Source organism: Eublepharis macularius, chromosome 4 (genome assembly GCF_028583425.1).
Source record: "Eublepharis macularius isolate TG4126 chromosome 4, MPM_Emac_v1.0, whole genome shotgun sequence".
NCBI lineage: Eukaryota > Metazoa > Chordata > Lepidosauria > Squamata > Eublepharidae > Eublepharis > Eublepharis macularius.
Genome location: NC_072793.1, coordinates 3,036,361 through 3,062,932, shown reverse-complemented (window position 1 = coordinate 3,062,932; position 26,572 = coordinate 3,036,361). Strand labels below are relative to the sequence as shown.

Below are 26,572 nucleotides of genomic sequence, written 5' to 3'. Positions count from 1 at the left end.
TCTCAATTTTTACAAGAGCTTCAAACCCAGGCCTAAAAATGCCAAGTGTCACTTGAAGCTGAAAAAGAGGCAGGGAAGATTAGTGCAGGCATCCTCTTGGCCTCAGGCAGAGAGGGGTGAGGGTTGGATGCCACCCTAATCCACCTGCTCTCCCCTAGCTCTGCTCCCTTCTGAGCTGAGAGCCAAAGCTAATCCGTCCCCCTTGGCTTCCTTCCTCAAGCCTTTTGAAGGCCCTAGCCAGGCCTGGAGCAAGCCCAGAGGCCTCCCTCTACCCAGAAGACTTAAGGGGTGTGGCCCAGCCTGGGTGATTGACTCTTAAAGGGCCGACTGCTACTGATCAGCTGGCTGGTATGCAGCTCTAGCAGATGCCTCAGCCAGCTTCCTAGGCTGGGTGGCTGCTGTGTTTGACCCTCTGTGGAGCTAAGCAGGAGGGGGGCATGGTGTTGTCTCCACCCCCAGCCCTACAGTTGGCACTTCCAAGCATTCTTTGTTGGTAAATCAAAGCCAGGGAGAACCCTGTACAGTCAGGAGAAGAGAGGTTTCGCTTTTTCTCCTGTACCATTTTCCTGTCCATGAGTAGCCCCCAGAGCTGAAGAAGCTATAACAGTGGGGACCCACCTGAGTAGGACTGGTCAAACAAAGGTACAAGGCTACAAGTGCCTATATACCAATGCCCAAAGTATGGGTAATAAGAAGGACGAGCTTGAGCTTCTCTTGCAAACAGAGGGCTACGATATAGTAGGAATTACTGAGACTTGGTGGGATGATTCCCATGACTGGAATGTGCTAGTGGATGGGTATGAGTTGTTCAAGAAAAACCGGAAGGGTAGAAGAGGAGGTGGAGTGGCGTTGTATGTGAGGAGAGGGCTTAATTGTCAAGAAGTTACGGAGAATGGGGCGGACAGCCTAGTGGAAAGTATATGGGAGGAAATAAGGGGAGGAAGGACAAAGGGTATTGTTGTTGAAGTCTGCTACAGACCACCTGGCCTGGGAGAGGAAACGGATGCTGCCCTCTTTGAACAGATTGGTAGAGTATCCAGACATCAGAACCTTATAATTATGAGTGATTTCAACTTCCCCGATGTGTGCTGGGAGACAAGATCAGCAAAGCAACAAGACTCACACAACTTCCTTTTTTTTTTTTTTTGAAAAATTTTTATTGGGTTAGAATCCATTATTTCCACATTTACATTCAATTTTCCCCAATTTTTTCATCTCTAACCCCCTCCCTTTCCCCCCCTTTTTGTTGACTTCCAACAGCTTTCCAACCCTTTGTCCCCTTTCCCTTACTTTTATTAGCTTCCTCTATCTAAAACAAATATATATTCTCCATTATTCTAAGCAGTACATCCTTAACTATTTTTAACATTATATGCCCAAACTGTAAGTCTTTGTTTCCATCTTAGATAAACAATTTATCCCAATTTTTCAATTTCAGATATTTCTATATATCATAAACCATATAGATCATACATTCGTTTATATCAAACAATTTGACTTATTCTCTATATATATTACTCATTCTATCTTTTTATAATAGTTCTATATATCTCTCCTCACGTAGTCAATCAATTTGACCCATCTATATCTTCAGACATTCAGTTTGGTACAAAACTTATCAGAAAAAAAGAAAATATTGTTAGTTAATCGCTCCTTATATTTAGTCCTTATAATTAATTATTTTCTCTATGTTCTGTTTGTTAACCTATATATATCTATATATATGTCAATCTATTAATCTGACTGCTTATTAATTCACATTTATCTCTTCTCCCCCCGGTAAAGTCTCCCCCCTCTACTTCAATACTTCAGTAGTTCTCAAACTGCCACAGTTTTCCTCCCACCTCCCATTTCTTCTCCAGGTATTGTTTCAGCTTCTCCCAGTCTGTGTTGAACTGCCCTGAGTCCAGATCTCTCAGTTTTCTTGTCATCTTGTCCATTTCAGCCATATACAGCAATTTGTAAGTCCAATCTTCAATAGTTGGCACTTCTTGTACTTTCCATTTTTGCGCATACAAAAGTCTAGCTGCTGCTGTCATATAAAATATCAACGTCCTGTGTTGGGCTGGAATTCCCTCCATTCCCAAGTTCAGTAGCAGGAGTTCTGGGTTCTTATTAATTTGAAATTGTAAAATTTCACTCATTTCTCTTATTATTTCCCCCCAGTACTGCCTGGCTACCTCACACGACCACCACATATGATAGAGGGAGCCCTCATGCTTCTTACATTTCCAGCATTTATTAGAAGTATTCAAATTCCCTAGCACAATCTTCTTTGGTGTCATGTACCAACGATAGATCATTTTGTAAATGTTCTCTTTGATATTAATACATGTCGTTGTCTTCATTGTAGTTTTCCACAAGTATTCCCATGCCTCCATTGTTATTTCTTTATTAAAGTTTATAGCCCATTTCACCATTTGTGTTTTAACTATCTCATCCTCAGTATACCACTTCAACAGTACTTGGTATACCTTGGATATTCTTTTCTTATCTTCTTTAAGAAGGGTCTGCTCTAGTTCCGAATTCTCTATTCGTATACCTCCCTTTACAGAGTCCGAATTATATAAGTCTCTGATCTGTCTATACTGGAACCAATCGTAGTTAGGTGATAGTTCCTCTTGTGTCTTTATTCTAAGTTTGGATGCTTCAGTTTTAGTTATTTCTTTATACGTTAAACATTGTTGTTCATTATCAACAGCTCTCGGGTCTATCACCTCATATGGAACCACCCACAAAGGGGTTCCTTCTTGTAGATAAATTCTGTACTTCTTCCAGATTATGTATAGACTTCTCCGAACAAAGTGATGCAGGAACATCGAGTTGACCTTTACTTTGTCATGCCATAAATATGCGTGCCATCCAAATATTTTTTTATATCCCTCTAGGGCTAATAGTTTCTTGTTCTTTAATGTCATCCATTCTTTCAACCAAACTAGGCAGATTGCATCATGATAAAGTCTCAGATTGGGCAGTTGCATTCCGCCTCTTTCCTTTGCATCTTGTAAAACTTTCACTTTCACTCGAGGCTTCTTGCCTGCCCAAACAAAATCTGATATTTTCCTCTGCCATTTTTCAAATTGTTTGGAGTCTCTGATGATTGGTATTGTCTGTAGCAAAAACATTACTCTTGGTAACACATTCATCTTAACTGCTGCAATCCTGCCCAACCATGACAAATTCAATCTATTCCATTTAATCAAGTCTCTCTCTATCTGAGTCCATAGTTTTTCATAATTGTTTTTGAATAGATCTATGTTCTTTGCAGTTAATTCGACTCCCAAATATTTCACTTTACTTGTTACTTCACAATCCGTTGTTTCCATTAACAATTGTTGTTTCTGCTTAGTCATATTTTTGCATAATATCTTTGACTTCTTTTTGTTAATGAAGAAACCTGCCAAGTCTCCAAACTCCTTGATCTTATATATCACTCTTGGCATGTTCTCCAATGGGTCCTCTACAATTAACATTATGTCATCCGCAAATGCTCTGACCTTGTATGAATAGTCCTTTATTTTTATTCCACGAATTTCATCATCTTGACGTATTTGTATCATCAGAATCTCCAATACTAAAATGAACAACAATGGAGATAACGGGCAACCTTGTCTTGTTCCTTTACTTATCGTCAATTTCTTGGTCAATTCATCATTCACCACGATTGCTGCAGTCTGGTCTCTATAAATTTCCTTAATTGCTCTGATGAATCTTTCTCCCAATTGTAGCTTTTCCATAGTGGCAAACATAAAGTCCCAGTTTAAATTGTCAAACGCTTTTTCAGCGTCTACAAAGAAGAAACCAACCTCTTTGTCACAACGCTTGTCATAATATTCAATAGCATTAATCACTGTCCTTAAGTTGTCTCTTATTTGTCTGTCTGGCAAAAAGCCTGCTTGTTCCTCCTCTATGACTTCCGAGAGCCACCCCTTCAATCTCTCCGCCAATATCTTCGCAAAAATTTTATAGTCATTGTTGAGTAGCGATATAGGTCTATAATTTTTCACATTAGTCAGGTCTTGGCCCTCTTTTGGGATCAATGATATATTCGCTTCACTCCAAGTTTCTGGAATCCTTTGATCCCTTAAAACCCCATTCATCACCTCTTTTAGGAATGGTGCCAGTTCATTAGCCATTGTCTTATAGAATTTAGCCGTAAGTCCATCTGGCCCTGGCGCCTTTCCTAGATTTGCAGATTGTATTGCCTTACTTATTTCCTCGTCAGTTACTTCACTATTCAACTTATTTCTCCAAGCTTCCGAGATTTCTGGAAGTTTGGTTTTCTCCAAATATGACGCTATTGATTCTTTGTTTACTTCTTTTTTATTATACAGCTTAGCGTAAAATTTATAAAAGGCTCTACTAATGGTAGCCTGCTCCAAATACGTTTTGTTATCTTCGCAAATTTTATTTATTATCTTCTTTTCCCTTTTCTTCTTCAATTGCCATGCCAGGTACTTCCCAGGTTTATTAGCACCCTCAAACGCTTTTTGATTCAGTCTTTTGAGATTCCACTCCAATTCTTTATTGCTCATTGCTGTTAGCTGTTCTTGAAGTATTTTAATTTCCTGATATACCTTCTTTTTCCTTGGTCTCTTTTTTAGCTGTATTTCTTTGGCTTTTATTTTCTCCTCAATCTCTTGTCTTTTCGCCTGTTTCTTCTTTCTTGCTCTACCATTTAAGTCCATTAGTATGCCCCTTACAACCGCCTTGTAAGCATCCCAAACTTTATTGGTTGGTACTTCTTTATTCACGTTGTATTGTATAAAAAACTTTGTCTCTCTTCTCAATATTTCCATATTCTCTCTTTCCTGTAACAAGTCCTCATTTATTCTCCATGCTTTCCTTTTTCTCTTTTTTCCAAATTTCCACATAATTGGGTTGTGATCTGAGCCTACCATAGGCATTATTTCTACCTCCTTAGTCCATAATGCTAAGTCTTTTGAGGCCCAGATCATATCAAATCTTGATAATGTAGAATGCCTTGCAGAATAAAAAGTAAACTGTCTGCTTTTAGGATATTCTCTCCTCCATACATCTTCAAGAGTCTCTTGTTGAATCAACTCAAAAAAAAGCTTTGGTAATAGTCCTCTTTTCTTTTGTGCCGTTGTAGTCTTTTTGTCTAGTTCCAAGTCTGTCACTCCATTGAAGTCTCCAGCAAGAATTATCTGGTCATATGCAAGATCGTCTAAATGCTTCCTTAAATCCTCAAAGAAGCTTTCTTTTGCACCGTTAGGTGCATAAAGTCCGACTACCAACACTCTCTTTAAATTCCAAATACATTCCACTGCTACAAATCTAGCTTCCACATCTCTCATAACAAATTTTGGCTGTAGCTCCTCTTTTATGTACAACACCACTCCTCTTTTTTTCTTGTTGGAGGCCGCTACAAATTCTTTGCCCAGTTTTCCAGATTTTAAATATTTTACATCCTGCTTTCTGATATGGGTCTCTTGCAAACAAACAATGTCACATTTTTGTTTTAGTAGCCAGTGAAAAGTATTTTTCCTCTTATTCGGTGAGTTTAGTCCATTTACATTCCAAGATAATACTTTACACTCCATACTCATGATCTTGTTGGTAAGTCTTTTTCATTGTCCTTAATAAATCGCTCCATCTCTCGCTCAGATCTGATGCGTTTTTTGGCCCCTCCAAACTCAAAGGACACTCCTTCCGGTAACTCCCATCTGTACCTGATTTTCATGTCCTTCAAAATCTGAATTAGCACTTTATATTTTTTCCGGTCCAGTAACACTGATCTGGGCAGTTCCTTCATTATAATAATCGTCTTGCCATCAATCTCCAATGGATCTTGAAACTGTTTTGTCACAATCCTCTCTTTCATATTTCGTGTTGTAAACTGCACAATCACATCTCTTGGTAGTTTCCTCTGGGTTGCTATTCTCGAATTCACACGGTATGCCACATCTAGGATAGCCACAACTTCCTCCTCCTCCTTCCCCAGGTACTCAGCCAACACCTCAGTCATCTGTTCTTGCGCTGACTTTCCTTCCACTTCTGGCAAGCCACGAAAACGTAGCTGCTTCTCCATATGTTTAGTTTCTGCAACTGACATTCTCCCCTTCACCAATCTCATCTCTGTTTGTTGCGTGTCTGCTAAATTCTCCATCGCGTCTTCTACTGTTTTAACTCTCTGCTGCGTTCCTTGTAATTCACTTCGTATTGTTTCCATACCTTTTTTCACTTCTGACAGCTCCGATTTTACTGTCTGTGTAACCTCTTTAACCTCTTTTATCAGCTCCAATTTCGTGTCCTTAAGTTCTTTAATCATATCTAAAAGTTTTTTGTCCAGGTTTTTATCCAGGTTTTCTATTGCCGATTGCCACTCTTTTTTTGACATCGTGGGGCTTGCTTTAGCTTGCTCCCACGAATCCGCTCTCTTCCTTAACTCCGTGGCGTAAAATTTAACGTTTTTCTATTTTAAACGTCCCGGTCTTCTTATAGAAATTAAATTTTAAAGAGTCCAAAATGTCGGGCGTCTTTTCTCTATGGTTTCTCTATGATTTTGTAATCCAAGATGGCCTACTTCCTCTTCCGCTGAAGCCGCGACCCTTCCCCTTTCAAAAATGGCGATTCCCTACTTCCTGCCCTCCAGCAAGGGCCGCTTCTCTCCAGCCACTCTATTGTTATTACGCACTTCCTGTCTCCCGTCTTCCCACAGCAGATCTCGCGATGGTGTCTTTTTCTCACAGCTCCAAAGCCACAGGTATTCAAAACAATAGTCCCATTTCTTTAATAACTTCTTTAAACTTAGTCTCTTTTTAAATTCAATTCCTGCCGAGTCTTCCCCTCCTTTTCACTAGTCTGTTGCAGTTTAAAAATCTACTTTTTTTCCTCTCTGTTTTTATCAATCTGTCCCGTCTCAGAAGATAATGATCTTTACCTTCTCTTCACTTTTCTCGGGTTGTAATCGCTGTTTCGATTTTAAGTTCTCCTCTCAGCTTCTTCCCCCAATCGAAGCTTGGGTATGTAGGTCTTATGCCAGCCGAATTGGCCCCAAAACTGCCGCAGAGATTATAGCCGACCCGTCGCAAGGTGGGACCTCAAGGATCGGGAGGGGACCCGTTGTGTAGAGCCCCCCCTCGTCCGAGATCTAGCTCACCCTAGGGTCTTGAGCGTTCTTTGCCTGCTCCCCGCCTGAGAGCAGTCGGCCGCGGGCTATTTTCACCCCGCCGGCCGGTTAAAACGGCAGTCCGGTCAGCTCCGCAAGTGGAGCTGCGTTAGACCTCCATGGATCCCAAACAGGAAGTCGACTCACACAACTTCCTGACCTGCCTGGCCGATAACTCCCTTTTTCAAATGGTGGAGGAAGCTACAAGGGGCTCAGCCATACTAGACTTCATATTAACCAACAGGGAAGAATTGGTAGATGGGGTGAAGGTGGCGGGGACCTTAGGGGGAAGTGACCATGTCCTTCTTGAATTCCAGTTGCTGTGGGGGTCCAATGAAGTTCGTAGCTATACTTGTAGGTTAGATTTCCGTAGGGCCAACTTCAATGAACTCAGAGGCTTGATGAGAGTCATTCCGTGGGGGAGTGTGCTGGAAGGGAAAGGAGCGAGTGAAGGGTGGGCCCTTCTCAAACAGGAGCTTTTGCAAGCTCAAGCCCTCACTCTCCCAGCAAGACGGAAACATGGTAAGGGCTCCAAGAAACCGATGTGGATGCACAGAGAGCTCCAGAATAAGCTAAGGGAGAAAAAGGAAATGTTCAGGAAATGGAGAGAAGGACAGACCTCTAAAGAGGAGTATATGAGGGTTACTAGGTACTGCAGATCAGCCATCAGAGAGGCCGAAGCTCAGTATGAGCTGGGTCTGGCCAGGAGGGCTTGCTACAATAAGAAAAACTTCTACAGATATGTGAGAAGCAAACGCAAGGTAAAAGAGGCAATTGGACTGCTGTTGGGAGTGGAAGGAGAAACTCTGATGGAGGACAGAGAAAAAGCAGTCAGGCTTAATGACTATTTGCCTCTGTTTTCTCCCTGATGAACTCAGGCACATCTAGAGATAGTAGAAAATGTGGCAGGACACCTGAGTGGCTAATTGACATTGACAGAGAGGTTGTGGAGAGGCAACTGACAGCACTGGATGAATACAAATCCCCTGGGCCGGATGGGGTGGACCCAAGAGTGTTCAAAGAACTTTCTAGAGAACTTGGCAAAGCCTCTGTCCATCATCTTCAAGGCTTCCTGGAGGACTGGGGATGTGCCACAAGATTGGAGAAGAGCGAATGTTTTCCCAATCTTTAAGAAAGGGAAGAAGGATGACCTGGGAAACTACAGGCCGGTCAGTCTGACTTCTGTTGCTGAGAAGATATTACAGCAGATTTTAAAGGGATCGATCTGTAAGCATGTGAAGGACCGCTTAGTGATCCAGGGAAATCAACAGGGTTTTGTACCCAACAGATCTTGTCAGACCAACCTGGTTTCCTTCTTTGATCGAGTGACGAGCTTACTGGATCGTGGGAAATCTGTCGATGTGATTTACCTAGATTTCAGTAAAGCTTTTGATAAAGTTCCCAGTGAAATTCTAATGGGTAAACTGGAAGACTGTAGACTAGACTATAGGACAGTTCCGTGGATAGGGAAGTGGTTAGAGGACCACACCCAAAGAATGGTGGTCAATGACGTTTCATCCGATTGGAGGGAGGTGTCCAGTGAGGTGCCACAGGGCTCGGTTTTGGGCCCGGTACTTTTCAATATTTTTATCAATGATCTGGATGAAGGGGTAAATGGGCTACTCATTAAATTTCCTGATGATACCAAATTGGGAGGAGTGGCAAACACCCAAGAAGATAGAATCAAAATTCAACAAGACCTGAATACTCTGGAGAAGTGGGCAGCTGTGAATAGGATGCAATTCAACAAAGACAAGTGCACAGTATTACATCTGGGCCACAAAAATGGGAAGCACAAATACTGAATGGGGGATATACTTCTGGGTAGTAGTGTATGCAAAAGAGATCTTGGGGTAAGAGTGGACTGTAAACTGAATATGAGCAGTCAGTGTGATGCGGTGGCAAAAAAGGCTCATTCAATCTTGGGTTGTATCAAAGGGGCCAGTGTCGAAATCGCAGGAGGTCATAGCCCCTCTCTATACTGCCTTGGTCAGGCCACACCTGGAGTATTGTGTGCAGTTCTGGAGGCCTCACTTCAAAAAGGATGTGGACAAAATCAAGAATGTGCAGAAGAGATCGACGAGAATGATCAGGGGTCTGGAGACAGCCCTAAGAGGAAAGGCTGAGGGCCTTGGGAATGTTTAGTTTGGAGAAGAGGAGATTGAGGGGGGACATGATTGCTCTCTTTAAATATTTGTAAGGCTGTCTTTTGGAGGAGGGCAAAGAGCTGTTCCAGTTGGCAGCAGAGGGTAGGACGCGGAGCAATGGGCTAAAACTACATGCACAAAGGTACCAACTGGATATTAGGAAAACCCTTTTCACCGTCAGAGTAGTTCAAAGGTGGAATCAGCTGCCTAGGGAGGTGGTGAGCTCCCCCTCACTGGCAGTTTTCAAGAAGAGGCTGGATGAATACTTGTCAGAGATGCTTTAGGCTCATCCTGCATTGGGCAGGGGTTGGACTAGAAGGTCAATATGGCCCCTTCCAACTCTGTGATTCTGTTCCTACTGTGCCTATTTTGTGGGATCTCTTCCTAGGAAAATAATTCTCCCTTCCTACTTTTGCCTTTGTGGATGCTTTGTAAAATTTGGTTACTGTGCGTTGTTAGTGTTGTTATTCTTCAGAGCTTGATTCCCTTTTCAGGGTCTCTGGAAGTTAAATCTCTGAGGAGGGCATAAAGCTGAATGCATTTGATATCTTGCATACATGAGCGCACATGAAGACCCAGGCACCATGCGGTGAACAGCCTGCCAGTCTTATACTCTTTTGTTAACATATTGTAGGACAATATGGGGTTTTTATAAATACATATTTTAGAACAAACAGGCTTGCCTTTTAGCAGGACAGGCCTGCCATCAGCAGGTCACAGTAATGAAGCAGGGAGAGGGAAGGAGCTGAGCTGTGATCCTCTGTATGAGGAGAACAGGGGTTCTCAGTTTCATCGGAAATACTGGGCTGCGTGGTGTTGTCTCAAAGGCATGTGCCCTAAGTACCAGTGCCTAGTGCCATAGACCTCAGAATGCCATCTAGGAATGATGTACTCTCTTGCACTCATATCTACATGCCTCCAGCTACCACCCTAAACATACCACTCGGTCTATTGTCTACAGCCAAGCCTTACGTTACAACCGTATCTGCTCCAATGCTCTCGACCGAGACTCACACTTAAGAGATTTACAACAAGCATTTTTGGGACTACAGTACCCACCAAATGAAGTGAAGAAACAAATCAACAGGGCCAGACTAGTACCCAGAAACAGCCTACTCCAGGACAAACCTAAAGGAACTAACAACAGAACACCACTGGTTGTCACCTATAGCTCCCAGCTCAAACCCATCCAACGTATCATCAGTGAGCTACAACCCATCCTGGAAAATGATACCTCTCTCTCAGAGTGGGTGGAAGACCTTTCCTTGCCTACAGACAGCCCCCCAACCTTAAACGACTTCTCACTCACAACCATGAATCAGCCAGCAGAGTCACCAGCACAGGTACCAGGCCCTGCAACAGACCCAGATGCCAGCTCTGCCCCTATATCTACCCAGGGAATACAATTACAGGACCCAATGGCATCAACTACACTGTCTCTGGCTCTTACAGCTGCTCATCCTCCAATCTGATATATGCCCTCATGTGCCAACAATGTCCTTCTGCTCTGTACATTGGACAAACCAGCCAACCTCTACGCAAAAGAATAAATGGACACAAATCTGACATTAGAAATGGAAACGTCCAGAAACCAGTGGGAGAACACTTCAACCTACCAGGACATTCCATCAAAGACTTAAAGGTCACTGTAGTTCAACAGAAACCTTTCAAAAACAAAATCCAACGGGAGGCTGCTGAACTGGAATTCATATGCAAATTTGACTCTGTCAAGCTGGGACTGAATAGGGACTATGAATGGTTATCACATTACCACAGGTAACAGATTTCCTTTACAGAGGTGGGGTCTGGGGGAGCTCAGTGGTACCTGGCGTGGGCTTTCGGGAACCACAGATCTCTTTGTCAGATGCATCTGGCAGGGAGAGCTGTGGTTATCGAAGGCCCATACTGCATTGGAATTGGATGGTCTAGCTGTTTGGCTTCTACAAACTAACAGGGCAAACTCCTTTGAAGCCAACTGATACACACACCGAAAGGAGATGTTTACATATACTAGCAAAGGGATGTTTTGATTGCTCCCTCCCCCTCCCCCCCTAATTGCCTCTTCCCTCTCTTGCTCTTCTGTGTTTGTCCAGTCTCTGTATCATGCATCTGACGAAGAGAACTTGATTCTCGAAAGCTTATGCTAAAATAAAATTGGTTAGTCTTAAAGGTGCTACTGGACTCCTTTTGATTTCTCTTGCGCTAGTGTATGTTACTACATGAACAAAGGGGCATCTGTGCTTAAGGTGGCCCTCTGCCTTGAGTAAAGCCCTTGTTCACAAACTAGCCTTAAGAACCCAGTGAGAACTAATCCCTTTCCAGCCTTTAAGAGCTGCTGGCTTGAGTTGTGCCGTGGTCTGTAGGCACAATGTCCTGGAAAGCTTTCCGAGACCCCAGACCCTTCAAAACACCACTTAGAGCAATGATCCCCCCCCTCCCCAATAAGGGTCATTGTGTCTTGGTGACAACAAAATTCTACAAGGTAGGAAGTAGAGAGGAAGCCCAGACAGGTTAAAATTCAAAACTAACACTACAGCACACCAATTTAGCTAGTGGGATATGAGATTGACTCCAAAAACTAATTGTGTGAACAAGACTTAGGCTGGGAGTGGAAAGAAAGGCGTTCAGGGGATGAAGGTGGAAAGAAGGAGAGCGAATGATTCGTACCTGTGCCGCTGGGGATCTCGCAGAAGGGTCGCCATCAGTGCAGGGGCCTGGCCCGGGTAGCAAGCCAAGACCAAAGCAAGACTCTTTGTTGGGTGCCCATTCAAGCAGCTTGCAAGACAAAGGGTTATCTTGGGGCAGGCAAAAAAGCTGGCTTGGTGGGAAGTTAACGAGTTACAGGGTGTACTGGCCTGCAGGTTCCCAGCACTGGGGCCGGAAGGCAGACTGGGCTCTCATGCACAGTTCAAGGCTGGGACTCCAGGGGCCAGGCAAGGCATGGTTGTTCAGTCCAAGGCTGAGGTTCCAGCAGGCAGGCTAGCCAGGGTCAGGCAGTCCAAGGTCAGGCTTCCAGGAAACCAGCAGGGCAAGCCAGAGTGGCTGTACCTATTGCATCCATGCCAAGCAGCCTCTCTTGGCTCCAGGGCTAAGGGCCGTGCGTGCAGCCAACAACTTGGGAAAGGGTCCTGCAACTGCTCCTTATCATCATCACAGAGCAGCCGGCACTGGCTCAGGAGGCGTGCGCTTTGCCTCCTTGCCTGCAGTTCCAGTCTCAGCTTCTGCCTACGGGGCTCTAAGGGTGGAGGTGAAGCTGGAGGGCTGGGGCCAGCTAAATGGGCCTCACCTGCTGGATCAGAGCTGGAGGGTGTTGGCTCTGCCCCAGCTGTTGGTTGTGCCTGCTGGTCAGCCGGCGTCCCCTGCTGGCCGGCTTCTGTTGGCTCCCCTTCTCCTGAGGAGTCCCTAGCTTTTGGGAATTCCAGGCTGGCTGCGCAGGGCTCCTCTTCCCCTAAGGAGTCCTCACTATCGCTGAGCCCTGGCTGACTCGTGACACAGGGCAAAACAGTCGGTTTCTTGGGAGCCAGAAGTGGTATGAGGAGAGGCAGATGTCCAAAAAGGGATGGCTTGTTAGTCCAAATAAGGTGAAGGGAGGCAGATTCAAGGGTGAGTGGAGGTGGTATTTATTTATTTTTATTTGTTAAATTTATAGCCTGCTTTCCCCTCACGCAGGCTCAAAGCAGATCACATCCAGATTAAAATGCAATACAGTATAACAATTAAATATAGACAGTGTAAAATTAAAACAATTAAAACTGGTAGCATAAAATGTTCGTAACACACCCTTGGCAGCGCATTGCACAATCCCACATAATCATTGGGCCCACGGTGGCCGATGGCAAACAGCAGATAGAACAGAGGCTGGGAGGGGGATTCCCCCCCCCCAGTTGGAGGCCAAAAGGAGGCCACTTGCCTCAACCACCAAAAGCCTGGCGGAACATCTCCGTCTTACAGGCCCAGCAGAATGATGATAAATCCCGCTGGGCCCGAGTTGTCTCAGACAGAAAGTTCTACCGGGTTGGGGCCAGGGCTGAAAAGGTCCAGGCCCTGGAGGAGGCAAGACGGACCTCCTTGGGCCAGGGACCACCAGTAGATGTGTCCCTGCTGAGCAAAGTGCCCTCCGGGGAATGTAGGGTGAGAGGCGGTCCCCTAGGTATGCTGGTCCCAGTCCACTGAGGGCTTTAAAGGTCAGAACCAGAACCTTGAACTTGATCCAGAATTCCACTGGAAGCCAGTGCAGCTGGGGCAGAACAGGTGCCAGATGTGCCTGGAACCAAGTCTCAGTCAAAAGCTGTGCCGCTGCATTCTGGACCAGCTGTAACTTCCAGAGCAGGCGCAAGGGGAGCCCAGCATAAAATGTATTACAGTAGTCCAGCCTGGAGGTGACCATTGCATGGATCACTGTTGCTGGGTCACAGGGCAAAAGGCAGGGGGCAAGCTGCCTGATCTGATGGAGATAGTAAAACACCAATCTGGCAATTGCCATGATCTGGGCCTCCATCGATAAGGAGGCGCCCAAGACCACACCCAGGCCCCTTACCAATGAAGCAGGGGCAAGTGGTGCCCCATCAAGGGATGGGAGCTGGATTCCTAAACCCAACCACCCATGGCCCAGATACAGGTCCTCCATCTTCACTGGCTTCAACTTCAGTCTGCTCTGCTGTAGCCGTCCAGTCACAGCCTCCAAGGCCCTGGTCAGATCATCTGGGGCAGTATCTGGCTGGCCGTCCATCAGCAGATAAAGATGGGAGTCATCCGCATGTGGACGACAGCCCAAACCGAAACTCTGCACCAGCTGGGCAAGGGGGCGCACATAGATGTTAACTAACATCAGGGAGAGTATTGCTCCCTGAGAGACACCACACACCAGTGGGTGGCGTGAGGACAACTGCTCCCCCGCCCCTCTGTCCCCGACCGTGGAAAAAGGAGACTAGCCACCGTAAGGCTGTCCCATTAATCCCCACATCGATGGTAAATGGAATGGAGTTGACTGACCCAAGTGCACGCAAGATAATAGGACATGATAATAGTAACATAATCTGTGGTGTCCAAAGGCTCATTGATGAAACTTGGGGGGGTTCTTCATCTAAGTGCCGTTTCTGCATGAGGCCATTCCTTCTCAAGATCTTCCTGCTCACGCCCTGCTAGCGTAACAGTGTTAGGGGTAGTGCTGCTTCCTCCCTTCAGCTCTTCTGCTGTTCTGGCCAGAGACTTGACTTGCTTTAATGTAAAGCGTGGGAGAAGACAGGTCTCAAGCTACAATCCTACAAGCACTTCCTGGGGGTAAGCCCCACTGAATAAAATGGTATTCACTACTGAATAGACCTACTTAGGGTTCCTCCCTCAGGCACCAAGTTGGAGGAGAAAGGGGACAGAGTGTTAACATGGATTCTCTAGAACAGGAGCAGCAATTTTGTAGATCCCCAGGGATGTCCCCAGATCGGCCATGTGATCGGGTTTTCTACCCTTCCCAGGCACTCATAGGTCCAGTCTGGACTGCTACTGCAGCAGAGACCGAGGGGGAACTTAGACTTCGCTCTGTGCTGGTTTCCTGCCCTGAAATGGCCCAGGGAGCGGCGGTTTGCCTCATCTGGGAACGTGGCTGCCTCAGCAAGGCGCATGAGGCTCCTCAGGGCTGTCTCAGGTCAGGAAGGTGATTCAGGGGGACCTGAGCCCCCACTCCTTGCATACCCCAGTCTGCATCCAAATCAGGCCTGTGGACAGCTGTGAACTGAAGCCTTCCAAAACATCTTTCTCCCTCAGGGAAAGCATCTCGTGTGGTTAGGCCCTCAGAGGGTCAAGTTGTTTGTCCCTCTGAAGCTAAGAAAATCTCACTATATGGAGACTGTTAACTTCAGTGAGATACAAATATGAGCCAGTGAGGCTAAATTAATTGGCATGACAGTATACAAGGCCTAATCTACGGATGCAGCAGAACGGAGTGGCAGAATTGGGAGGTGGTCACGTGGACTGTATCACTTCACACTGCAAGTGGGGAGGGTCACATTTTTCATGCCCGTGTGAAATCACCATGCAAATAAAAATTGAGCTCCTCGAGAAGAAGGGTTCTAACCTAGCCGTTTGTGTGCAAGTGCCAGTTTTCAGTCTACAGTGAATTATTAGACATACATTTATTGCTACAGTCCAAGAGCAGCAAACAGTGGATCATTACTTGAGGGAAACAGTGAACAATGCAGTTTGTCCCCTGCACTCTGAAGTGGTACAGTCCATTCGGTCTCCTTTGTGCTCTGCCTCCCCATCGCCAACGCTTTCTGTTACGTGTGTCGACCCGTTGTGTGCCCTGTGGACTGTTGTCTTCAAGTAAAGCAAATGAAGATGCTGAAGCAAGCTTTTGAAAATAGTAACTACTCTTTTCCTTGACTATCTGCCAACAGGTTGTACATGAAGCACTATCCGATAACCTCCCTTCCCAGTCCAATCTAAGGTAAGAGAATGCAAGGTTAAAAAGTTGGGTGAACCATTTGTAAATAAGCAGCTACTATCAAAACACTGGTGAAAAAGTTCAAAACCGGAGAACTCGTCCTTCCTCTGAGGCATCCTGCTTTTACTGTTTCTGTGGCTTATCCCTTGTGGCACCTTTGAATTGGCAGAATATTTATAGTCTTTATGGTCTCCCTTCTCGGAGCAGTCTGTGCATTAAGCCGCTTGTCGCAGGGGGGTTTGCTTATAGAGAAATGGAACCGAGAGAGCTGGGTACACCTGGGACTCACTGCCCATCATTGTTAAACCTGTTGAGCGTCAGTTTCAGGGAGAGGGGAAATTCAAACATAGCCAGCGGTTGGGGGTTTAAAAACACAGTCAATCGACGTTCACCATCTCTAGACAGGATAGAGACTGGTCACTGACATTTCCCTCCCCAAGCTGGCTTCAAAGCTGGTCTCAGGAAAACGGAACTGATCCGTTTGGTTTGCCTCTTTCCCAGGGTCAGTTCTGAGTCTGGAATGCTCAGGAGCCTGTGGTGCAATCCTACACAAATCTACTCTGGTCTAAGGCCGTTGGTTTCAGTGAACTTAGGGTGGAGTAAACCTGCCTAGGTTTGCATTATTAGTGTGGTATGGCTAATGGGAGGAGCAATGGCTGACCAGGCAAGTGGCCAACTAACTAGCAAGCTATCCAACAGGTGTTATCAGTGGGTAGATAGAATCCATATCGCTCTCTCGTATCGCTGTTTTGACAGTGTGGAAGCCGCTAGAGAAGGTGGGCAAGGCCGAGGAAGAGGGGAAAGGCAAGCAGGGCTGAGAGAAAGTCAGAGAGAGAGGAATTTATTCTAACCCAGCCTTCCCGTTGGCTAGACAGTTGGTCGGCTTGCTTGTTAGTGCCATTTGTCACACTCGGTTGCTTTAGTTTGGAGAATAGTTTGGAGTGGGAGGGAGATCAATTGTACTGGGGGAAAGCAGGGCAAAGAGGAAGAAGGAGAGGGGAGGGATCTTCCGTGGCTTGAATGTACTGTCTTTCTTGGAGAAGAATTTGGGGTTATTCCCACAGTTGTATTTGAAGGTGAGATACAAGTACAGGGGATATTGGTTCAATGGGCCCTCTCACAGGAGCCTGCGCCCGACATGCTGACTGTCCCCTTAATCATTCATTGTGTTCGAGCAGAATTATAAGACTGGCATGAAAAGGAACGGGCTGCAGGTTTAGCTGCCTCGAAGGTGCGATCCCTGAGGCGGAAAGCCGAACAACGCTTTCTTGGAAGTAAGCCCTGTTGAGTAAAATTGCACTCACTTATGAGTAAACCTACTTAGGATTGCCCCCTGTACACCTGTTCGATTCTCTTTTCACTTACAGAGGAAACCATTTTATTGTGCACTATGGTGCAATGTGTGCAAACTTGGTTTCAGGAGATGTCTGGAAATTCATCAAGCTGAGAATCAGTTATTCTGCTGCTAAATTTGGATTACTGATGGTTGATCGGATGTCATTGACTCTTGTTTTCTATGTTTTTTTTGCAAACCAGTGTAAAACAATTTTTGTAAACAGGTTGGCTTCAAAAGTTCTGTTCCACTAACAGAGAAGCCTTCCTCTCGTAGATCAAGCGTGTCCCACTCCAGGGGGAGACTTTAGTACTAGAGAAAAGGAGCCTTGGATGAGATAAAGTTATGGCCCAGCCGTAACTGTCGGAGTCGTCCCACCTCTCTGTACACCCTGCTAGCATTCTTTCCCATAAAATGAAAAGCATGAAATTGTATTAATTAATATCGTTGGCTCTGGAATGTTCTGGTAACTCAGACCCATGACTAATGTTGTAACATAGCTTTAGCTCAAAATAAATGTGCACGCAATGCAATAGAAACCAATACTACGGTGTTGCAAATAAACCATATTTGGTCCTTTTCCATATGTTCCTGTCAGCGATAGAAAAGCCACGTACTCTTCTAAAATGCTTCTCGCGCGCCTCGGGAGGAATGGCCGCACCATCACAGCATCCCTTGCTACTGAAGCCAGAGAACTTGCTAAGTCTATCCGGGCCATTCTGGAAGCAGACTGTGAGTCTTCTATGGTTTTCCTCCCTTTTTATTTTTTTGGTTGACATGTTTGATTAATTGTGGATTATGCCGTGAATCTAGTGTGCGGCTTGTCAAAAGGAAGGAAATTAGCAATCAATAAAAATGCTCAATTGTGAAAATAAATGTAGTCATTTGCATAATTCTAGGATGTTCTCTGGAATTATGAAGAGAATGATAGAAACGGGAAACAGTTGGTATAGGCAAATGTTCTCATATTGTAATTGTATCTATTCAAGGGCACAGCACTGCTTAACTTCAAACATTCAGGGCTTTTAAAATGCAAAAAGTTGTTTAAAGGCAACACAGATGTGATAGACTGATTCCGCACACATTGAATAATGCACTTCCAATCCTCTTTATAGATCATTTGGAATGGATTTTTTGTGTGCGGAACAAAAAATCCACCTCAAACGATTGATAAAGTGCATTGAAAGTGCATTATCCAGCGTGTGCGGAATATGTTATAGATGTGACTTTAAAGTTGTTCTTACAAGTGGATGACCTGTGAGTAATCTGTGCGTGGGGAGAGGTGGGGAATTCCTCCAATTTTTTTGTTTGTGTGGCTGAAACCTACCAGTGGAGGGAGGGAGGCAGTTTCGATTTGGTGTCTTAGACTGGCTTTGAAGCCTCGGTGCAGTTTCAGGCTTTTGGGGCTTTGCAATTCATGTCACGCTTTTTAAAAAAAAAAACTTTGAGCATGTGTAGTAACATTGCAATGTTGGAACCCATCCCCCCTGCTTTTGCTGACTGGACTGTCCCCTGCCCACTGGAGAGGCAATTGGGGGCAGAGTACTGGGTGAAAACATTTAGCACTCTCATTTATTTATTCTTTAAAGCCAAGTCATGAAAGGTTTTTTTTTTTTGAAAATTTTTATTTTTTAATATCTAACATAGAAAACTACAAAAAACTACAAAAATACAAGGGAAAGAAAAAGGGGGGAAAAGGGGAGGGGGGCTGGGAAAGAGGGAAGAGCAACACACAAACAATAAACACTACACTATGTCTCTTGTATTCCCTTCATGCTGCAATTTTTCTTAAAAGTTAACTTTCTAACATGCGATCAGATTAGTAGATCTTATACAGTACAAGCCATATTCTCCCCCCCCCCCTTGCGTCTCGGTCTCAATTCTCCCTGCGCAGCTGGAGCAGCTGTGCCCGCTCTCTCCTCCCCCCCACCTTCCCCTTCAGACTTTGGACGTTCGTCTTGATGGAACTCCTGATGATTGAACAAAAAGTCTGTCAGCTGGGCTTCCGATGTAATCTTATAAGTTTGATCCTTATAACTAAACCCAAGTCATGAAAGGTTTAAAATGCTGCTGCTGCTTCCCCTCACTGCGGCCTTGTTTTATGAAGAGCGGTGCAAAAATGCTTTTTTTTTAATATATATTGGCAGAAGACACCCAGAGGGAAGGAAAAACAACCATTTAACGCTTTCCTGGCTTTTAAAGCCAGGAGAAATTAGGAGTAATGTTACAACACTCTCCTAGTTTTGAAAAAAAAATAAAAGAGTGTGCTCATACCACTGAAGGAGGAAGAGCAAAGCAGCCACTTAACCCTTTCCTGGCTTTTGAAGCCAGCAGGGAATAAGCAGCAATGTTAGGAATTGTTCCTGGCTTTAAAATAGAGAGAATGTGCACATACCCTCGAAGGAGGAAGGGAAAAGCAGCCACTTAAGCCTTTCCTGGCTTTTAAAGCCGGCAGGGAATAAGCAGCAATGTTAGGAATTGTTCCTGGCTTTGGGGGGAAAAATGAGAGTGAGTGCATGCCGGAGGAAGGAAGCCAACAGAGAAGCAGCCTTATGACCCTTACCTCGCTTTACCCAAAAAAAGGCGGGAAAGGAGTTCAGAGAGCTGAAGGGGGTGGGAGTGGTTAATTCACACAGACCAATCAGCTCCCAAGGAAAAGGAGAGTGGGGAGAAGAGAAGCAGACCAGGAGCATAGAGTTCACACTGACATTCATCATGCCTGTCAGGCTGTGGATGACAGGATATGGTAGACAGATCCCTGGACCATTGCAGCAAGACACAGGTTCTTGGTTAAATGGCTTTTATTCAGAAATCCAGTTCCTTCCATATATATGTCCATAAGTTTACTTAGAAGCAAGAAAGCCTCCAAGCAGTATAGCTTCCTTGATAGGAATAGAGACTTGAGAAAAGTACAGCTCTGAAATACTCAAACATTTCCCTCTTCTCTAAACCACAAGTTTTGAGCGGGAAGTGATCTGGGAACCTCTGCTGGAGTTTACACATCAGCTAGACGAGACAGAAAGAGGCATAACAGAAATGGTAACATTTCAGACATTACAAGGTCATTTCAGTGAGCTTCAAAGAAAGAGATTACACAGCTGTGTTCTCATGCTGGGAGGGAGAGAAACAAAAGTGATGAGTATAGCATTTGCAATATGAAATCAAAGCACAGTATCAGAAACCCCTAGAACAATGACATGGATGTAGGGGTACAGACATGGCAGTGCCAGACACGACGCAGTGGCTTCAAAATAACATCACGGTATGTCTGCAGGGGGTGGAAACGGGATACTGCGGACAAACATCGGTACTACATCCCATGACTACCGTGCAAGTGTGGAACTCCTGCAAACATTGGAAGCAGAACAGATACTGAAATGCTTTAAAGTCCAAGTGTGAAAAGGGCCCTAATCTGGGCAGTTAATCTCAGCAGTAAATTATCTTCTCACCAACAGGAGCGAGCTGTCAGGATGACATTCTGGGCCAGAGTTTGTTTCCTTTATTTTTTTACACCAGTTTTTTTAAAAAAAATTAAACAGCAACATTGCAATGTTGTTGTTTAAAAAAACCTTTTAAAGGTTTCCAAAGTTGGGAATATTTAAAAGTTTCCTTCCTTCGTCAACACACAGACGAAACCACGGATGTCAGAAAACCCGCAGCAGAAATGGGGCATTTTTCTAAGTGCAGAAATAGAAATGGGCCCCAGATGGTGATTCTGAGTCTTTCCTTTGCGGTTCATCTCCAGCATGGAGCGTGTCCCGTGACTGCCCAGAGAGTCCATCGCATTGCATCACTCCAGCACTCGGCAAGTTTCCAGTACCCACCGACTGAGCCAATTCCTTGGTTTTTATGCCTGCAGCCGGCTGCTTTCTTGGAAGCACAGTGGGCTGCCACAGCCTCCTTTGCATTTTCCTGCATGTCAGAATGAAACCCCGTAATTGTCTGAGCTGTTGTTATTATCCATGCTGGCTGTTTCATGGGCTCCTCCCCCTCCCCTCCCCACGCACACACATTCCAGAAGGGTAGCTGTGTTAGCCTATTGCACCAAGTCTTCTGCCGTCATAAAAACCTAAAGGGTTTATCGGGGCATGAGCCTGTGTGGACTGATGCTTCTGTTGACCTGGTCTTGCATGCCCTCAGGCTGAGCCGTGTGAAGGGTTAGTGATGGCATCCGAAGGGAGCTGCAGCTATTTCTGCCCTGCTGCTTTTTTAGAATCTGTTTGTTCCCAGGGACCCCTGCTCCTCTGTGTGTGGGTTAAAAATCTGAGCCAAATTAAGGGAATGGGGAGATAATAGAGAGGTCCGTTTTTTATGGCAGAACCTTGCTGCCAACCACGCTTGGAACTAAAATCTAGATTGTGGACCAAGCTGCAGCATGTTTACTTGAAAGCAAATCCGAGTGTCTTCACTGTTGTTGAAAGATGCAGCCTTCTGGAGGTTTACCTGGGATTACACCTTGGCAAATATGAATTTGCTTCCAAGGAAATGTGTATAGAACTGGACTAGAACATCAGATTCAGCAAAAAAAAAAAATGGGCAGGATGGTCGTGATTTTACTTTGATCTTTTGGCAAAGGAAATAGAGAACTGTATATCTGAAGTTGTGCCAGTACCGAAATGTTTAATATTTTCTCCCCTTCTCTTTTTGGTTTATTGTCCGCCCTAGTAGAACAGCCGAGGCCCTGACCTGGATGGCTCAGGCTAGCCTCATCTTATCCGATCTCAAAAGCTAAGCAGGGCCTGTCCTGGTCGGTACAGGGATGGGAGACACCAAAGGAAGACACCAGGGGGTCACTATGCAGAGGCCGGCAATGGCAAGCTACCATTGTTAGTCTCTTGCCTTGAAAACCTCAGCAGAGGTTGCCGTGTCGGCTGCTACTTGATGACATTTTACACGTATATACAGAACAGCTTGGTAGGGGGGCTTCACCTATGACTTTTACGAGATTAAAGGACATTTTTTATTATTTTTAAATTTTTACTTTCCATCCACATATGTATGAACAAGCTTGCAAAACAGTTTTGGTGGTAGTTTTTGAAGGCTTATCAGGTTGCTGTAGGATCCGCATGCTGTTTGGGACTTCAGAAGTCCATTGTGCCAGCTGGCCAACTTGCGTCAGCACAAGCTTTGGCAATATCAGAACAATATACTTCCAGTGAATGAAACAATGGAACGGCAAATCACTACAGCCTCCGTATAATCCCATGTAGAGCTTACTACAGTGGTCTAGTCTGGATGATGCGTAAGCGTGTGTGATATTTGCCAAACCCAAACTAGATAGCAAGCAGAGTTGCTGGAAACACCTTATCATTTGCCCCAACTGTCTAGATTTACCAGATATGTCTACGTTTTCCATCACCAGTCCCTAATAAATAATTGTCCCCATTTTGTCTTCAGTTGTAGCTTTTGTAGAATACCTTGCTAAAATTTTGTCACTGTGAGGGCCAAACCACACGAGACGCCAGAAACATAGTCTTCACGTGTCGGTTCTTGTAAGCTTACCTGGGAGGGGTAGTCTTAAAAAAACCCAGCCACTCGATGCGATTCTCAGCCGGGCAGAATCACAACTGGAGAGTGTCTCTGTCTCTGTCTCTCTCTATCTCTGTCTCTCTCTCTCTCATTTTCAAAAATCCTCCAGGAGCGTGGGATGGGGAGGCATAACAGGAGGCAGGAAAAAAGCCAAGTTTTTTTGCATACAAGAGAGAATCCCAGTCCCTCCCATTGTTTTTTCCAAGCAGGGAATTGTACCGCTGATTTTCTCTCTCACTTTGCTTTTTTCCTGCTGCCTCCTGTTACATCCCCCCACCATTTCCGAGTTCCTGAAGGAAAACCGAGTTGAATTGATTTTCTTACAAAAAACAGCCATTCAACTGGAGAGATCCTCTCTTTCAAAAATCCACTCGGCTTGGTTTTCCTCCAGGAGCTTAGAGATGGCGGTGTGTGTGTGTGGAATGTAACAGGAGACAGCAGGGGAAAAGCCGTGGGCAAGAGAAAATCAGCAGTGCGATTCCCTGCCAAGAGAAAAAAAATGGGAGGTACTGGAATTCTTTCTCGCATGCAAAAAACACCTCGGCTTTCCTACCTCCTATTACGTCGTCCCTCCCCATCCCCGAGCTCCTGGAGGATTTTTGAGAGAGAGAGAGTACCTCCAGTTGTGATTCTGCCCAGCTGCGAATCACAAGTGGCTGGAGTTTTTTTTGAACTACACTTTCCAGAAAACCTTGCAAGATCCAACACGCTCCCCCATGTCTCGTGGAGTTCGTTGTCGTTCTTCTGTGCAGTCCCACATGAGACTGCACAGGCACAGGCCAACCTCCAAAATAGATTCTTTATAATAACATAATAATAGCATTCAATTTATATACCTCCCTTCAGGACAACTTAATGCCCACTCAGAGCGGTTTACAAAGTATGCACAACAAAACACCCTGTGAGGTGAGTGGGGCCGAGAGAGCTCCTAGAAGCTGTGAATGACCCAAGATCACCCAGCTGTCTTCAAGCAGAGGAGTGGGGAATCAAACATAGTTTTCCAGATTAGAGTCCTGCACTGTTAACCACTACATCAAACTGGCTTCAACCTGTAGGGGGCGCTCTGATCAGCCAGTGTGCATGCACAACACCTTCCCACCAAAATTACGCTGTAGATCGGAGCACCTCCTTTTCCCTCAATTCGATTGCCTCCAGCCACTCCCTCCTTACTCATGCAGTTAACCTTGGATCTACTACCGTTGGTTCCAACCCCTTCGGTATCTACAGTTCCAATATCGGTGTCAGATACACCTCCCGCATATCTGCCATGTGTTATGAATTTCTTGCTGCAGTGTGTAGTGTACCTCTGAGAACATGCAGAGAGAACGTGCTTTGCTGACTGGTTGCTAGCTGCTTATCTTGCAGGTGTTTTGGTTACCATTTCCTGGCCGGCCTGTGAATGTGGCCTTGAAGTTCCAGCCGAGACCGCACCAACCTCCTAAGAGACTGAGCAGAGCTCATCCTTTTCCTCCTCCCCACTCTCCTGGCTCCATGACCCAGCGCGCCAAAACCCTAACAGTCTTTCGTTCTCGTGGGGGCGGGGACCTTGCCCTATAATTAACCTTGCTTTGCTACCTTGCGTCACTTCAGCCAATGATCCTGCCTGACCATCTTGATCCTGGCATTCTTCTTTAATAAAGTAACTTTAACTCATAAGCCTGAGTGATGCAGTGAAGTGCTTGGGGAAAATACCTGGCAAGGCCTGACAATCGAGTTCATTTGCTTGTTACAACCAGCCCCAGCCCTGGATTCCTCCTTTGGTTCCAATGGCTTTGGGAGTCGCATCGGTTCCTGTGCCATGGTCCTTCAGCACTCCAGTTCCGAATCCTACACCGAATTGGCAAGATTTCATGATGTGGCTACAGAATGCCCCATTCATGCCACCTGCACCACTGGCTCCCTTGGTTCCGAATCAACCGCTGTCCTTGGAACTGGCAACTTCAGTTCGTTGATTCCACTTGCAGCCATACTCTGAATCTGAGGAGGAGGAGGAGGAGGAGGAAGAAAGGGCATCTCGTCTTGATGTCATCTCAGACATGGCCTCTGATCTTTCCCCAGAGAAGACAATGGGAGACACCGCTGATGCGTCCCCAAATGAGGACTTTATGCTTTTTTCAGAGCAGATGCTCAGAATGGCCGAAGCGCTAGGCTTGGATGTTTCTGCCTCTGCCAGAAAGCCCAAGAGCAAAGTCTTGCAGGCACTATACCCCGAATCCCCCTTGATGGTGGTCTCCACCACTATTGAGGATTTACTAAACTTCACCACGGTATCTGGGGAAAAACAGCTTCTGCACCAGCAACATCGAAGAAGATTGAGCCCTGCTGCAAGATGAAACAGCAAGACTGTGCCTTCTTGTTTACCCCCCTCGCCCTTCTTCTCTTGTGGCAGAGGAAGCCCAGTCCAGATACAAGTATGGCTCTCCCCCCTTGACTGAATGATATTGAGCACCAAGCCCCAAATCTGTATTGAAGTCTAAGTCCAGCCCAGTTCCCCCCTCCCTAGCTACCAGCCTAGGCAGGGTTCCTACTTCCTCTCCTCAATAGCACCCGTATATGTAAACAAAAGCAAAGCGAAGCCACTGCGTATGAGAGCAGATAGGATGCTTTAGAGAGTTCGGGAGTTCCAAGGCTGTGTATCCATGACAACAGGCAGATGAGGCAGAAGCGACAATGTGAATCAAAGTCCAGTCCTTGGCCCAGGTCCTTGCACTCTCAGGTCAGGGGGTTGCCACGCCCCTGAAGGATGGCACGGGATGCCGAGACCACCCTGACAACCCCCTAGCCTCCAGTTTCTGCCCAAGGTCATTTCAAGATTTCACCTTCAGCAGAAAGTCACACTGCCAGTGTCCTTTCCAAATCCCACCTCCGACTCCGAACGAACACGACACAGATTGGAGGCCAGGAGAGCAATCTTGTACTATCTACAAAAAATGAAACCTTTCAGAAAATCAGGGGCTCTTTTTATTTGTTACGCCGCCCCATGCAAAGACTTCCCTGCCACTAACCAGTCTCTCTCCTGGTGGATTGTTGCTGCAACCAGAAGCTGTTATCGCTCAGCAGGAACACCCTGTCCTGTGGCGATTCCACCAGGGCTCAGTCATCATCGGCTGCGCCCCTGCGAGGAACTCCTCTTCAAGACACCTGCCTGGCTGCCACCTGGGCCTCAGCGGACATGTTCATGTGACACGACTCGTTTAACGTGAACTCCAGGGCAGATACAGACAGCTGTGGGAACTGCAGTACTCCAGTCACGGTTTGCACGAGCCTTCTCGTGCCCATCCTCACTGGTGAATAGCTTGTTACTCTCCCATGTGGCACTGCACAGAAGAACGACAACGAAAACAGTGTTGCACTTAGCTGTTACTGTTGTTCGTCGAGTGTCTTCTATGCAGGTACACATTTCCTCCCTCCCCCGCTGTGAGTGGTTTTAGTGTCCTTGTCTTATGGTGGCTCCGGAGAATTGAGGGGAAAGGCAGCACTCTGATCTACAGCGCGATTTCAGTGGGCAGGTACCACACATGTGCGCTGGCTGATTGCCCCCTATAGGTTTAGAGCTAAAGAATCTCTTTCCGAGGTTGGCTTGCGCCTGCACAGTCCCATGTGTGCCTGCACAGAAGACACTTGACAAACAACAGGTAAGGGCAACACTATATTCCACTCTGAGAGCCAAACTACAAGTGACGCCTTATACAGGTTGGACACTTGTCAGCTTCCCTCAAGTTTTGAAGGGAAATGTAGGCGCCCTGGTTTTACAGCTTGGCTCTCCATTACAGCTGCAAGACCAGGATGCCTACATTTCCTATCAAAACTTGAGGGAAGCTGACTAGTGTCCAACCTGTGTAAGACGTCACTTTTAGTTTGGCTCTGAGTTTCTGTGCACTATTTTACAAGGTTTCACTCCCTTTACCAAGACTCTAGAGAGATGATAAATATCTAGGTGAAGAGAGTGGATGCATCTTGTCACCAGTGTGCGTGCTGGTAAATGCATGCAC

General features: G+C 45.7%; 1 protein-coding gene and 1 long non-coding RNA gene across 4 annotated transcripts in view; one reads left to right on the top strand and one right to left on the bottom strand.

The window, feature by feature from the left end:
• The window catches only part of LOC129328190 (uncharacterized), a 73,470-nt gene extending 61,434 nt beyond the window's left edge, over nucleotides 1–12,036 (bottom strand). Inside the window, exon 1 of the long non-coding RNA XR_008596861.1 lies at nucleotides 11,947–12,036. This is a non-coding gene — a long non-coding RNA (uncharacterized LOC129328190). The remainder of the gene's footprint in view (nucleotides 1–11,946) is intronic.
• Nucleotides 1–26,572, top strand: part of STXBP4 (syntaxin binding protein 4) — a 251,066-nt gene that overhangs the window by 121,703 nt on the left and 102,791 nt on the right. For 2 of the 3 annotated variants that reach the window (XM_054977054.1, XM_054977052.1), the window contains exons 19-20: nucleotides 15,672–15,721; nucleotides 17,650–17,783. In XM_054977054.1, the coding sequence (XP_054833029.1) occupies nucleotides 15,672–15,721; nucleotides 17,650–17,783 (184 nt within the window). The remainder of the gene's footprint in view (nucleotides 1–15,671; nucleotides 15,722–17,649; nucleotides 17,784–26,572) is intronic. The other variant, XM_054977055.1, reaches the window with a different exon arrangement.